Source organism: Coffea eugenioides, chromosome 10 (genome assembly GCF_003713205.1).
Source record: "Coffea eugenioides isolate CCC68of chromosome 10, Ceug_1.0, whole genome shotgun sequence".
In the NCBI taxonomy this organism is placed as follows: domain Eukaryota; kingdom Viridiplantae; phylum Streptophyta; class Magnoliopsida; order Gentianales; family Rubiaceae; genus Coffea; species Coffea eugenioides.
The window spans coordinates 12,570,748-12,586,412 of NC_040044.1; the positions used below are offsets into that span (position 1 = coordinate 12,570,748).

Genomic DNA, 15,665 nt, shown 5'->3' on the forward strand with positions numbered 1-15,665 from the left:
ATTTAACATTTCTGGGCATATTACAGGTTTGGATTCATCGCTACAACTCGTTCCTCTCCTCAGAAGCCTTACTTGGAGTTAAAATATATATACTTTTTCTTCAAAGTCACAAGGGTTTTCTCTTAATTTCGTTTTGATTCTCTTTGAATAGAAATTGAGGACTGCACATAACTAAATTCTTACCATAAATTTCCCTTAAGCGAACTAGGCAAATGAACTTCTTGAAGAACAGTTTTCAATTTGAAGAAAAAGATTGTGGCTATAAAAATATATTTAAGAAAGATGAGCTTATGGCTCAGAAAAACAAAAGTGAATTAGAACTGTCAAAGTCGGAGATCTTTTCTAATTTTGTTTTAATAAGTTTTCATTTCTTCATTGAGAACAAATTACTCTAGTGAACCCACCCACCCCTTCTCGTTATGTCATATAACTTGTGAAGTCAATAAAATTACTTTGAATTGTTCTATATCAATAAAATGTGTTTTACCTAAAAAAAATACTTTGATTTCTTGATCATCTTAAGAGGGAATTAAAAAAAAAATCAAGTATTATGGTTACATTTAGAGCAAAAACATTAATTAGAATATGCAAATTAATGAAATGAAATAAAAAGCCCATTAACTCATTTATTTGGCCGTGGTAAAGTTTACAAAACGGAAGTTAACAACACAATCAAAGTTACTAAATCCCAACAATGTTCTCTCCCACCCACTAATCTTGGAAGGATCATCGTCAAGTTCTAGTACAAATCAGACTTCCACCATAAATCTGATTTATTAGAGCGTCAAGATGTTTAATTGTAGAAGGCTCATCAAGTTCCAGTACAAATCGATGTTCCATCCGCACGATAAAGCTTGCAGCCTGGCTGAACAAAACAACAGTTGCACGCAGGGATAAGTAGCTCAGACCCTGAGGATGGGCAAGTCATATAAGCTGCCACTCCTGAACAAATCTGTGGGCAAATTTTTGCACTTGCATCCCAGCAGTATTATTGGTGTCATATATCAGAAAAAAAAATGGTTACTCGTAGAATGGTAAATTTTGTAAAGAAAATCAGCAAGAATAGTAAAAATAATGGTTATTCACGCCAACACCCCATACAAAATTGATCAAAAACTGTATAACCCAATGTTTTTATGAGAATATTAGATGTAAAAAGAACTTCGCAAAAATGTCATTATCTTGAGAAGTGAGGAATACAGCAAAGTAGGAGGGCAACGGTGCCAACTCTATTAGCAGCCATATTTGTGTTGGTTTATTCTGCTCGGAGGAGTGCTACCTATTGTATTTATAGCAGAGTTAGGATTAAAAAATGAACCACTTATATATGAAATTCCTTTTTAAAGTTGCTTTATATTGCGAGTCAAATTCAACAATATTAACCAAATGAGGACTCTGACAGCCTCAATTGAGGTGCTTTATGTTAGGTGTAATAGATAATTCTGTTTGCTTGTTGCACCTCATAATGAGCATTATTTCTGATATGTTCAAAGAGCAGGAAAGTTGCAAGATTTGCTGATTTTTGGAATAATACCGTGTCTACCTTGCTTTTCTCCAAGCCTATTCGACACCAATAAAGAATCTAGTAAGCAACGACTTCAACTAATTTAGTGTTTATTATCTTATATCGACTAACTTCCACTACAACAAAAATGGTCTTTCCTGACATATCTATAAGGACACTTGCTGGTTTGTGCCATTATAAAACTTCTATTATGACACTAGTTATCAACTCAATAATATATACTCTAATTTATTTTATTTTATTTGATATAAAAATAATAATGTACCTTTAGACTCCCTATTATGACACTTACGAAAATGTGAGATACACCAAAAAAAATTAAAACACAAAACGACGTCGTTGGATTTTGGCGGAAGATTCCTTTGCCAAAACAAGTGAAGTCTCGAAACTTCATTTTGCCTCCCAGTGAAATTTTGCTTCTTCTTTATCTCTCGCACAAAGTCTTTCTCTCGGCAAACTGTCTCTCAAAACTCTTGGCCAAAATTTTGCTTTCCCACAAAGTTTTTCCTGTTGAATCTCTCCGCAATCAAACTATCCTTGCTTTCCCATTGAAGGGATGTAATTCCATGATAAATTTTTGCCCTAAATTGATTTCTCTCGGTTGCCTAAATTTTTGCCCTCTGCCTCTCTCGGCCACTTTCCTCTCCTCTGCTCCCTACCTCTGCCGTCCCGTCGCCCCTACTCTTTCCCTCTCATCATCAGGTTTAGGTTCGTCAAAACCAGAAAATGGAACAACATGACATTGAAAAGGACGAGTTTGAATTCTCCAAAAACAACGAAGCCCTAATTTTTGGTCCCGCTTCTCAAATCTCGCGGTTTCGCAATGTCGTCGACATCGGCTGCTGCAGCTTCTTCTTCATCCTCAACGGCGTCGTCTCAATTCACCTACACTACCGGCACGTACTTTCCGACTCCGTTTCACCTACAACAGCCGCAAACCTATGTGGCTGCTGCCGCTGCCGCTTCAATTCTGCAATTTCCTGCTCCTCCTCCTGCGGTTCCCCACGTTTATCCTGCTCCCGCTACAATCCCTACCGTGTACTCCCTCCCTCAGTATCAACAGGTACGAACTTTTCTATATCCAATCATTAAGCCACGTTGTTTTTTTTATATGAATTTTGGATGGAATATTTTTGGAGAGATTTAGGGCAATGATTTCGGCTCTTTTTCCTCTTCCCCTGACATTTGAATTCCCTTGTCAGCAGCTATGATGAGAAACTATTGATCTTTTTAATTATTGGTAGGAGTCGAGATATGTATACCATTGTTGTCTATGTGAGTGGAGGAACCAGGAAGTCCAATTTTTCGGTAAAATACCCGGTCTGTTCATTTATATATATGGCTTAATTCATTTAGGAAGAACTTCCTAAATTGATTTAGGAAGTTGAATTTAGGCATTAGAAGAACTTTAGGTTAATGTTTTTCTTCTAAAATTATTGACCTTCTTTATTGTTGAGGTGTGATTATTTACTTAAGTTGATATGATAGTGGTGGAGATTTTAGTTTTTAGAAAAGAGGGAGGGGGGCAATGTAGAAGGTGAAGGGGATTTCACAAATTTTAGGGTGCAAAGGTGGGCCAAATAAAATATTGGGGAAACTTGTCGCGTGCACCCAGGGGTTTTGTATGTGTGGGCAGAATTGCAGACTTGCTGAGTATTCATTTTGCTAGCTTCTGATGGGCTTCGTTTCTTTATGAACTAGTAGAGTGGGAACTGAAGTGTGGAAGTAGTATACTCTCACAGCTTCACAGTAGAATGTCTTGTCCTTCAATTTCTATACACCATCGCCTAAGAGAAACGGAAGCAAATGATTTTGAAACTTTCAATGTGTATAAGAGCTAATTATGAGCAGCAGACTTGAGAGTTACTGCAGAAATGAAATGAAATGAAATGAAGGAGTTCTCCTTCATGTTTGTTCTTGGATTACTGGCCAACACATTACTTGAGTAGCTATTGCATGACTACATTTCTGTATCCTAACTGCAGTTTCTTTTTTTCTTTTTTTTTTTTATTCAGACTTTGCATGGGGAGAAGCTGTACCTTAGATTATGCTGCTTTAGGAGGCCCTGAAATCTAAACCAGATATATAGAAAAATTATTGGGACTTTGGGAAGTGTTATATTATCTTGTTCTAACCTTATAACAAGAAGCTGATGCTGCTGCTTGCACGCAAGGAAATTTGCCCGGTGACAACACTGAGGTAGACGTGCTCATTTCAATCCAAAAGGTGGAGTCTAATCATTCGACAGATTTTAGTTGCTACAGCCACTATTCTTTTCCCAAGTTACTAAGTTGATTGCTTCAATTAATTAATTTGTTAGGCATACTAGACTCGTCAGTGAATGTGTCTTCATACTTGAAACATGTTGTCAAAATTTGCTGCTCTAAAACAGTTTACTGCAGTACTTGATCAGCAAAACATCCCATCAAACCAGAAATGAAAGTAAATTTTGGTCCCAGGATCTTGAACTGATTCTTTGTAATGAAGAAGACAAACCATACCGGCCCATTGTTGGGACATCAATCTGCCAATTATCTTCAATTTCAGCATTGAAACAAGAACAGAAAACTAGAAATTCATAAAGGTACGACATGAATTGGAAAAAGGTAATCGAAAAATTGGTCTTTCAATGTCGGATTTCCATTATCTGAGAATACAGAACTATAGTACATTACATTCTACTAAAAGTTACTGAAATTTTGCAGCCAATTTTACAGGGCACATGCTTATTACTTGCAATGATTTTATAAATACAGAGTTTTCATATTCGAACCTACTTTAAGTTAAGCGATATCTAATACTGAAAAAAATGTTAATGTTGATCAAATAGATAATCTTGGATAGCTTATCCAGACGCAGTGGTGTATTAGTATTTTTTTTGGGGCTGACTGTCGCAGTGGTGATATTATTGTGGAAGTTTGGTGACCCAGGGGTTTTGTATGTGTGGGCAAGAGTTCTTTTTTTTTGGGAGGGGGGGTTTATATTTGCATCTTAATTTAGGTATAAGTATAGTTTGAGGAAGAGGAATGATGGCAATATTTAAAGTTAAACCAGTCAGTTCTTAATATCTGAAGTTTTGGTGGACAGGCCCAGCAATTATTTCAGAGGGATGCACAAACAATAACACTTGAAGCGCTAGAGAGTGTGAAAGCTGCGCTTGCAAGTAGTGAGATTGAGCACAAGGCCGAGACTAAGAAGAAAGCAGTACCTCGTAAGGCAGCAGGGCAGGCATGGGAGGATCCTACACTTGCAGATTGGCCAGAGAGTGAGTTTCATGTACTCTACTCCTTGTGTGGTTGCATTCATCATATTTTATGACAATTTTCGCCTGTCTTAATTCCTTCACTGATCTTGTTTTTGCTAGTATTAATGCCTTCAGTATTACTGTTTGTGTTGTGCAGATGATTCTCGTTTGTTCTGTGGTGATCTTGGTAATGAGGTGAATGATGATGTTCTATCCAAAGCATTTTCAAGATTTCCATCTTTTAACATGGCCAGGGTGAGTTATTTGAACTCGTCCACTTTTTATATGTCTCAACCTTCTCTTGTTCGAATTATCGAAACTTTAATTTGTCTCCTTGTCGTGGTTGCCTTTGGTGAGGTTCTGACCTGATTTTGCATGATCCCTTAATCTGATTTCGAAGAAGTGCTTTGATCTGATGTACGAGTTTAAAACTTTGAACTTGGACAACATCTATGGTTATGTTTGTGTGAAATAAGATTAAATTTTGCTAGCATATGATTCTTTAGCTTAAGGGATGCTTGGTATCGAACACTGTTCTGGCTGATCATACTGGTGCTTCTACCATCATTTTTATAAAAGAGAGAAATTTAAGAATCTCTCATGCCTCTGAGCTCTTGAATCTGTGCACTTTTGTGTCTGCATCCACACTCGTCCCTTTTGTCGTGACAAATGCCCCTTGTAGTTAGTCAAACATAATATATATTATCTGATGTTTAAAGGAGAATGATTAATCTGCTTAGTCATACTGTCTTTTGTTCAGTGCATTACTTGACAGTGTTGGTACTGTGATCACTACTGTATGTAATGTTGCCTGGACGACGAGCTTTAGTTTCAGCTTGTTGACAATGTTGGCTGTTCAGGCACCAGTTAGTGATTGGGAGTACAATGCTACGCTCCCCAAAACTGCTTCAATGATTGATTTGGCTTCAAAAATAATGATGACTTGTTTAGCACTGACTTAAGTGAGGACCAGCTGAGGCAGAGACTTGGACACATGTCCCACACACCTTGTCAAGTAGGAAATTGCAGTACATAGTTATGTCCAATATCTATAATTTTTTCCATCGCATTTGATAGACCAAAGGCTATATTTCTAGCATGACATGATTTCTAGTAGGTTGAATTGCTTGAACGCAAACTATTTCCTGGGGTGTTATTATATTATTATTGTTGCAATTTTTTTCCTATCATTTTCCAATCTCAAATGCTCAAGAATTGGAAAAAAAATTTCTGTTTCCCCAGATCACTGTATACACTTTTCTTCATCCCTTCAATTTCTTGGCTGTTTTCTCTTCTTTTGAAGGATTGGCACTAACCTCTACTAAAGCATAGCCGGACTGCTCCACCTAGAGATGGCTGAAGGAAGTGGAAATGAGGAGACAACTCTTGAGCATACATCAACATGGGCAGTGGTAGTTGTTTGTTTCATCTTGATGAGCCCAAACAATGTACTATATATATACTATACCTCTCGCGGATCGTTGCTAATAATGTACAATTACGTTACCTGACTTTTAGCATTTCTTTCAACTTGTTAGGGATGAGAGTCTTTTTGTTTGTGCACAAGAAAGTCTTTCAAGTTATTGTAAATGAGAATCTTTCGGTACTTTATTGGGATTTTAGTACTTGCTTTGAGCACTTGTTTGCGATTTTAGTACTTGCTATGTTTGTACTTGTTATCGACTTTTAATTCAATGAATTATATTTGAGTATCGACTTCTTCTTTTAAATTGCTATATGCATTCTGCTCTTTGAGATAATTTTACAAGTCCCTTGGGATTCTGGTTGATGGAATGTACAGCAGGGAGGACTAATTGCAGGTTGCTTCCATATAAAAAAAAACAGGGAAAAAACTCCTGGCAATTAAAAGTGTCAGCATAGCTTAACTTCGAAAAGCACTAATGACAAATGGGCATGTCGTCCAAAGCAGTGTAAATTCACATGGCTACGTGTCCTTAAAGTCATATATTAAGACAACTAAAGATGCCTTCATAAATTGGATATACTACTGATCCGCTACTGATGTTCTAATGCTATACGGACACTTTCGATTATCACAAAAAAACGTTTTTGTTGGCAGAGGGAATGCTATAGCAGCATGGTTTTCCTGACACGTTTGAATGTTGCTAAAGATTTGAGGCTATCCCCACATTGGAAGGGACAACACTCGCCCTAGGTGTGAGGATAGATAAAATGTCAGGTTAAATTGTCTATACTGACACTTTTAAATGCCGCTAAAGGCCATTTTTGTTGTAGTGTTCGTGGGGAAGATCCAGATATGATTTTCAGTGGGCGGAAAGCAACAGCACTAACATAGAAATTATACATATATTTTGTGAATAACAACGAATGGAATAACTCAAATCTGCAAATAAAATGTTTAAATAATTATCTTCTTTAGGAAGGTATATAATACATTTTACGATTGCTTGTGATGAGTTTTAATATTTTGATAACGTTTTATAACTTTTGAATTTTTAGGTTCACAAAATACATTTTTCTTTACCTAAATAACAAAACAATTGTCATTCGAGGAGGATTTCACAACCTATTAGTTCATCGCTACATCAACTCATCAACTTCAAGATTTTACAGAAATGAAAAGGTGGTCTTTTTTTTTTTTTTTTTAAGAGAATCAATAGTAATTCCCTACTTATCCTTTTAATGACTTAAACCCATGATCTGTCAGTTACATGTAAAGTATCTTATCAACTATCCTGTGCTTTGTTGTCAATGAAAAACGGTAGTCTTATCCTCTATAAACAAATGCAAACAATGCAAGCATAATAATAACAAATCACGATAGTACTTAAACTAAGTTTATTGATTAATTGATGCTTGGAGAAAGTTAAGGAATCGAGAATAAGCCCATTAGAGTAGGTGATCATACTAGTGATGCAAAAAAAATCATATTAGAAAATTTTAATAAAAGGAAGGGCTGTGGTTTTGTTAGGGGAATTGGGAAGGAAGGTGAAAATTTTATGCTTAATTTAACCAGTTTTCTTTGCTTTATTCGAATAGTTATTGCCATGGCCAAGCATGAATAGTCAAAAAAATTTTGTGTGTTGAAATAATACAATTTTTTTTTCTTAATAACAACCCGCAGAAGTCATTTAGTCAATGAATAATAAATTGCAGCAAGTTTCAAAGGAACTAAATGACTAATTAAGAGGCTTTTGTATTACTAATACTCCATTCTTATCAAATAACAAAACTAGTCATATTTACAATATACTATTAAAAAACTTAATGGGTTCAAAATTAAAATTGTACCAAAATTATGGGTAAAAACATTATTTGCATAAGGGTAGTGGGGGCACGTGCCCCGATACTAAATCTGCCACTGCTTATGAGAAGTTTCTCCTGTGGTGTTTATAACAAGGAGAATTTTTCCATCTTAAAAGAAAAAAAGAGAAAAATATATACAATTATTTTAATTCCTAGAGAAAAATATATAAAAATTGCAACAGTTACCATTTTCATTATAATCACTTAATTTAATTGCTGGTCAAATTCAACAAAAAACCATGATAATTTTAAGATATATTTAAGTCGCTAAGAGTAAGATTACACTTTAAGTTATACATTGTCTTAGCTTTGTTAACTGCAGCTACTGCGATTCATACCTAAAGAATATTATCTCTTCAAGGGAGGACATTATATTCAAAGTCCATCAAATTAAAAGACAATTTGATTTTTTTTTTGGCTTACATGTGCACCATATGACTTCATGCGTGCTTTTCGTATTTAATTGTGTTAAGTAACAATTATGAATTCCCTAAATCAAGACCTAGTTACTTTATTGTCCGACTATTTGGGATTTACTGTGTGATAAATATGAAATTTAGTCACTAAATAAAAGTTAGCTATTTCAAAAAATTAAATTGATAGCATTGCAACAATTATTATCATAGTTTGGTTGTTAGTTTAAGATACATAAAAAGTTTATGCAAGAGTTGAATATAAACGTAAGATTGTTGAAAAAGCCCCAATATCTTCTTTCTTTTACTTGTACCGAATTCAGAAAGGGGGAAAAATTGAGGGGAGGAAAGGTTTGAGGCTACCGCAGACCTTGAGTTGGAGATTGAATGATTTCAGTTCAAGTTCATTGTTGCTAAGCGTTCAATTTTCTATCATTATTGATGTAAGTACTCGCAATTCTACCTAGTGATTTTGTATAAAAACTTATAAAGGAATTCTACCTGTTGAGTATGATCTTACTATTATAGTAAACCAAACATCATCAAGTTAGTATTATCTTTAATAAAGACGACTCTATAATATCATTGAAAATGCAATCTTGGGCATGATGTGTTTGTGTGAATAGGATATGATGTTGACTTGTACGAAATGGTATAGTTGTATTTGAACTTAGGAATTTGTATTAAGTTTGGACTATCAAATATGTGCGAGTATACGCATAGTCTATCAATATGTCATGATTATCGTACTTTTAGACCCCAAAATGGGAATCATATTTGTGACCCTGTAGAGGGTATTTTGTTGTGATATTGAGCCCTTCAAAACCGGTTTCATCTTTGTGTATTTGATTGTGGAATTGATTCATTCTGTTGTTAGTGATGACATCCCGAAGAGGGATATCGTGACTATTGAATTAATTGAAACAGTAAGTAGTTTTTCAACTATAATTACACTGTAAATTAGTTATATCATCAACAACTTATGATTTCAGTGACAGTGTTTTGTGTTTTGACTAATGAATTTACAGTAAGTGGCTCTTTAAGTTGTAAGATTGGAGAGTTTTAGTTTTCTCATTGACTTTAGAGGAATCGTCTGAGCTATTGGGGATGAAATGGCCTAGTGTTACCGTAGATATATTTTTTTTTCCCACTGCAATTTGAGGCGTGAAGATTAGTAGTTAATTTTTCTTAAGAATTGTACTTGAACTAACTCTTGTAATTTTGGATTATAACGTTATAAGCATTATTTATCAACCATCCCAGGCACATTTATGGTAAAATCCACTGAAAAATGAGTTCACAACAAGGACCATATATATGGAATATATTGTGCAAGTAGACCAAGAATATGCATTTAAAGGAGGACCAAATTTATTTAATAAGCTCTAGGTTAAGTGGTTAATTTTTGAAGTGCCAAAATTGACAGGCGTCAAACCTGTGCAATAATAAATACCTGCTTAAATAAAATACAAATTCTGTATATAGCGGTAAGCATGGTCGAATCCACAGGGACTGGGGATAATTTAATTTCTTCTCAAGTTCCAGATATGGGGGGTTTTGAAAATGATAGTAACTAAATTACTTGGAATAAATTAATTAAAATAAAATAACTACAACTCAAATAACTAATTATCACAATAAAAATAATAATGGACGAACTCTAGCCAAGAGACAACTTCGGAGATGGTTCACTTAATTCGATCACAGATGCAAGGATTATTCCAGTTACTATCTGATAAATTAGTTATAGTTGTCATACACGCGATAAACAACCAACTCTTCCTCAATTTGTCGATAGCCAAGGTACGACCGTTGACTATTTCTCTAATCAGGAAATAACCCTAGGTACGACCATAGAAGTTCAATTCCCTAATTGCATGAATAATTAGAAGAGCCTAATTCTAACCAATCAACACGCTACGAGGGTCTCTTTAAGTTAGCCTGCCTATCTCCCTGACATAAACCCAATCATGCCAGTTGCCACCAGTTTAGAATAATTAAACAATTACGGATTTAACTACCCTAATTGGCTTCAGGTTATTGAATTAATCTAGAATCCGGGCCCTGGATAATCGAATAATAAAACAACCATATGAACATAAAGCAGAAGATAGACAAATACCAGTGAATAATGGGAATAAATAAAAACTAATTCGATCTCACAAATTTAGTAGAACCAAATCCTCCGTTGTTCTTGACTAGACAAACTTAGCCACGCCTCATGAGAAAATCTTCAAGTAATTCCACTGAGGTCCAGGCCATCAAAAGAGCCAAGAAAGAAACGAAAAAAACTAAAACTAAAAGCCTAAACTAAAACTATTGATTAAAAACTATTCATCCCAAAACCTTCTCTACGTTTTTCTTTTTAAAGCCAAAGGGAACAATGACATAATGCTTCCTACTCCGTGGTCCCCACCAAAATTGAAAGCCAAGGAAAGAATACAAAAGCTGCGGCTCAATTTTCTTTTTGTTTCCTCGGTTCCTAGGGCTCTCATAGCCCTTTCTTCATCAGCTCAATAAGGGCCAAAGGGAAATCCATTTGTCTCCTCTCTTGTGGGCCACGTTGAGTGAGCCTTGCAGAAGACTCCCATGTGTGCAGTAAATTGCTCAGAAAGTCCTTTCTTTTTTGTAGTTTCTGTTCCATTCCCTGAAATTAAATCCAAATACCAAATATAAGTAAATATTAATAATTAAAACAATATTTGGCAAGGACAGCGGGGAAATTAATAATAAAATAACCAACAATTAACACCCTATCAATTTCCCCCATACCTAAATCATGCTTGCCCTCAAGCATGGGAACATCAATTGAATACCAAAAATTCGACAATGACTATTGCTCCAACTACCGTATTGCCAAGACACCAAGAAAATCATATATCAAGCATCACAGTTAAGATCCAAGAAAAACCACTCCGGTTAGCTTCTCAACCACCAACTCCTCCAATTTAAAGCAAACTAATCTAAGGAAAAGGAATGGTTGCTCACATTTATCAGCAAATGGTCCAACTATTAATCTAAATCTCAACATTAACTCATAGATCGGTAAGCTGACTTTAGACACACACTTACACAACCTTCACTTTTTTTTTTTATCACGCTTTTTTTTTTTTATATGTATATATATATTTTTCTTTTTCAATAATAACAAAAGACTTAGTTTCTAGCCATTAGAGCCTTTTGACGCGAACTCCAACATTTGATAGATGGAGGAGCCCGGTTACTCAGCTCCAATTGCTACGGGACCACGCACTCATAGCAATTACTACCTTTTGACGCGAGAATCGACACTTTAGGTGAAAATCCCCGGTTACTCAATAGTAATAACTAGCGGAGTATAGTCACCTCTTATTTACAATCATATAGCACAATAACTAAAAATAACATAAAAATAACAACAGCCAACCTCAATTTCCTAACATGGAGAACTAAAATTAATAATTGGACCAATTCACATGAAGAATGCCAACAATCATTCCCTATGCCTAGAAAAGTTAACAAAAAATTGGAAAAATTAAGCAAGTATTGATATTCACCAAAGAGATGTTCCTGAACTCAACCACATCAACTTAATAGCAGAATTAGAGACAACAATCCAGTATCAAAACTTGGTATTCATATAAAACTGATCACTAGAAAGAAAAAGAAAAGAAAATAAACGAAAGATAGGCAAAAACTAACTAAAAATAAAGGGAAAATCCTCTAGAAACTAAAACTGGAAAAACTATCACCACAACTGATCCTCCCCCCACACCTAAATGACACATTGCCCTCAATGTGATAATTTAACAGCAAAAGTAAGCAAAAGAGCAACGGTACTTCCCTGAAGTCATCAAAACAGGGGCAGTTCAGGTGGAAATTGTGGATCAAGACCTGCATGGTGACGTCAGTGTGGGTCATCCGAGTCTCTAGTCTCTCAACTCGCATCTGGAACTGGTGCCATTCATGGTTTCACCATGAACTCTAAATATCACTCTAAGCAACAAGAGACTACAATTGCCAACAAATAATGGAAGCCGAAAATTCAAAGCAATAACAATTTTTAAAGCCATCCCAATGAGCAAAACGCACAATTCAACCTCCCACAGATTAAACCAGACCCCAACACTTATAGCAAATGCAATGAATAAGTACTTATGGACCCCATGTAGTCAAATTCAGAATTAAGGCCGTCCAAAGTGCAACAACTGCTCCAAATACCCCAAGCAAGTCAATTAAAGGCAACCGACTTCAACAAGCAAATGCAAACGGCACATTCATATCCCAATTCAACAAATAAACGCAGGAAAGTAGCCACAATACTAGAGCACAGCTCCCAATAATGCAACAGAACAGCAACTCGAACAAACTAAGAACTGTGCTAGTGTCTTAATAAATCAATAACTTTCAGCAATTAGACACAATCGGACCCAATATCGTAACAATTGTCTCCAATTGGACAGTCAATTATCCACTTCAACCTGCTAAAATTAGCAATTGACCCAAGAAAATGGCAACTCCAGCAACCACAGTTCAGAAGTTGGACAGACCCAAACAATGTAACAGTTACACTCCACGGGCAAGGGATGTCCAACCAATTTCACTCGAGCAAACTATAAGCAGTGCTAGTGTCTAAACAAATCAACAAATTTCAGCAATTAGACACAATTCCACCCAAAATCTCAACAAATGTCCCCAATCGGACAGTCAATTACATATGTCAACCCACTAAAATGCCAATGACCACAGAAATTGGCAACTCCAGCAAACTGTCCAATGTGAATATAGCAATTTGAACCACTTGGCAAACTGTCCCCAATAATTCAATTTAGTTCACCCACAATCGATAAGTAATGAAAATGGTAACCACACAAATTATGCCCCACAGATGATGGCAATTAAAACAATTAGAAAGCAGCGAAGTAGACTTCGGTGAATTGCAAGGGTTACCCACGCAAGCGAGATAGTAAAATCGATATTAAGGGTTGGGAAGACTAAATACCGACACCTGGACGCCTACAAGATGCGATGGCGCAGCGAAGGAGAGGCGGCGGCGTCGTGGAGTGAGCTCGTGCGGCACTGGAGCTTGTGCACTTGTGGGCTGGTGGAGGCTGTTGGAGCTTCAGGCGGCAGCGACGAGGCAACGGCCGAGGGGGAGAAGGGCTAGCGATGGAGGGGCGGCGACCTTGGGGTTGCGCGAGGTGGGTGGTGGCGTGAATAGCGGAGGAGGCGCGCGAGCTGGTGTGCCGCGCGTCGACAGTGATGGCGGACGACGGTGGCAGGTGGTGCTTGATGGTACCAGCGGCACATGAGTGGAGCTAAGTGGGGAGGCTGAGGATGGCAGTCTCGCGGCTGTGGGCTCGCGAGGCAGGGCGGACAACAGCGAAGGGTGGCTGAGCGGCGAAGTGGAGATGAGCTCATCGTGGGCTGGACGAGCGCCGCTGCGGGAGAGGAAGAAGGAGCGCTGGCGGCGTTGGACATGGCAAGGCAGAGGAGAGAGGGAGAGCTGGTGAAGGTTGAGCGAGCTGGTGGAGGCGCGCGGCAGGGAGATGGGAGACAGCAGCGGCGGCGGCGGAGCTGGACGTGCGGCAATAGAGGAAGAGCCGGGAGCTGCTGCAGAGGTGGGAGCGAACTGGAGGGAGGCGCAGCGTCTGAGAGAGCGGCGGCGCGATGGTCGCGCTTGGGCGTGCGGCTGTGCGAGATTGTGGCAGGGAGAGAGAGCAGAGGAAGCAGGGGCGGCGGCGTTCACCAGGGAGGTGGGCGAAGAAGAAAGGAAAAGGGGAAGAGGGACAGCTGCGGGGAAGAAGGAAGAAAGAAAAAGAAAGAAAGAAAAAAAAAGAAAAGAAAAAGAAGAAAAAAAAAATAGTTTTTGGGTTTTTTTTTTTGCCGAATTTAAATTTTCCAAATTTGAATTTTTGAAGAAAAAAAGAAAAATGTTTTTTTTTTTTTGAGTTTTTGAATTTTCTCAATGTGAAATTTTAACTTTTTTTTTTTTTTTTTTTTACAAAGAAACCCAGTCTTAGGCGTGGGCACGCCTAACCGCTCCCTCGTCTTTTGACCATCCGGCGAAATTTCTCGCATCGTTAGCGTGACCACCTAGCGTGGGCACGTCTAACTGCTATAGAGTCCGCAGATCCTGAACGAAAATTTCTTTCCCTTAGGCGTGACCACCTGACATGGGCACGTCTAACTGCCTTAGAGTCCGCAGATTCTCGCCTTCCAACCCTTTTCCCCAGACGTGACCACCTGGCGTGAGCACGCCTAAATGCCAATTCCCTGTCACCAAACATCAAACTATTAATTGCTACCAACACCTAACTAAAACTTCAAAAATGCATGAAAACTGAAACAAATAGTCTTGGGTTGCCTCCCAAGTAGCGCCTTTCTTTAATGTCTTTGGCTAGACATTTTCATGTGTATTCATGGAGGATAAAATCTTGTGGCTCGTTTCAGTGCTTCATCTTCTATGTAATCCTGATAGTCCTCGTAAATAGAGTAATTCTTGGGCACACGAGCTACGGGCTTCCATGGACTAGTAAATGACACCAAACAAACAAGTGATGATCTTAAATATTCACTCATTCCTCCATCAAGAGCACTTATTGGTTCGAGATATTTTGCCATCATGACTCTTAATTTATTCCTGGCTTGAAATTCAAAATCGTCTGGTATAATAAAATCAATCTCACTTACAGGAATTAAAGAATAAGAGTCAGGAAAATATTGATCAAGGAATGGAGGAGGTGTCACCGCATTTGGAGATAGTTCACTGGATTCATTCACTTGAACCATTTGATGTTGGGGTCTCAATTCTTGCTCTTCAACTTTCTTTTCAACTACATCTTTAGATTCTTCTTCTCGAGACTCTTGCAGTACCATGTCATTTGTCAGAATAATTGCACTCTCATCTTCCTCATGGTCGATAATAGTCGGTGAGGACAATTCTTCATAAACTGGAGAAATCAATTTGCTCGTTTTAAATGCCCATTCAAGCCTTGCTTCTTTCATCTCTTCACTCATCTTTTGTGTCTCCTGTTGAAGTTGATGTACCTCCTGTTGAATTTGATATGTGTTAGTAGCTATTAATTCAACCATTTCTTCAAGAGACATACCTGACATGGATGACGGTTCTTGAGACTCTAGCTGTTGAAAATCTAGTGGCCCTGTTGTATAATTATAACTGGAGTTATCCCACCATCCTTGATCATACCCGTTT

General features: G+C 37.5%; 1 protein-coding gene across 1 annotated transcript; it reads left to right on the forward strand.

The window, feature by feature from the left end:
- The first annotated feature begins 2,348 nt into the window (after window positions 1–2,348).
- On the forward strand, window positions 2,349–6,243 carry LOC113750451 (RNA-binding protein 42-like). The gene is made up of 4 exons (XM_027294422.1): window positions 2,349–2,588; window positions 4,613–4,790; window positions 4,927–5,024; window positions 6,073–6,243. The coding sequence occupies exons 1-4, from the start codon at window positions 2,349–2,351 to the stop codon at window positions 6,082–6,084; spliced, it is 528 nt and encodes a 175-aa protein (XP_027150223.1). The 3' UTR covers window positions 6,085–6,243.
- The last annotated feature ends 9,422 nt before the right edge of the window (window positions 6,244–15,665 follow it).

Coding starts and splice junctions, on each gene's coding strand:
- LOC113750451 (XM_027294422.1), top strand. CDS start 2,349: ATGTCGTCGACATCGGCTGCTGCAGCTTCTTCTTCATCCTCAACGGCG. Junction 2,589..4,612: donor CCCTCCCTCAGTATCAACAG/GTACGAACTTTT, acceptor TTTGGTGGACAG/GCCCAGCAATTATTTCAGAG. Junction 4,791..4,926: donor ACTTGCAGATTGGCCAGAGA/GTGAGTTTCATG, acceptor TGTGTTGTGCAG/ATGATTCTCGTTTGTTCTGT.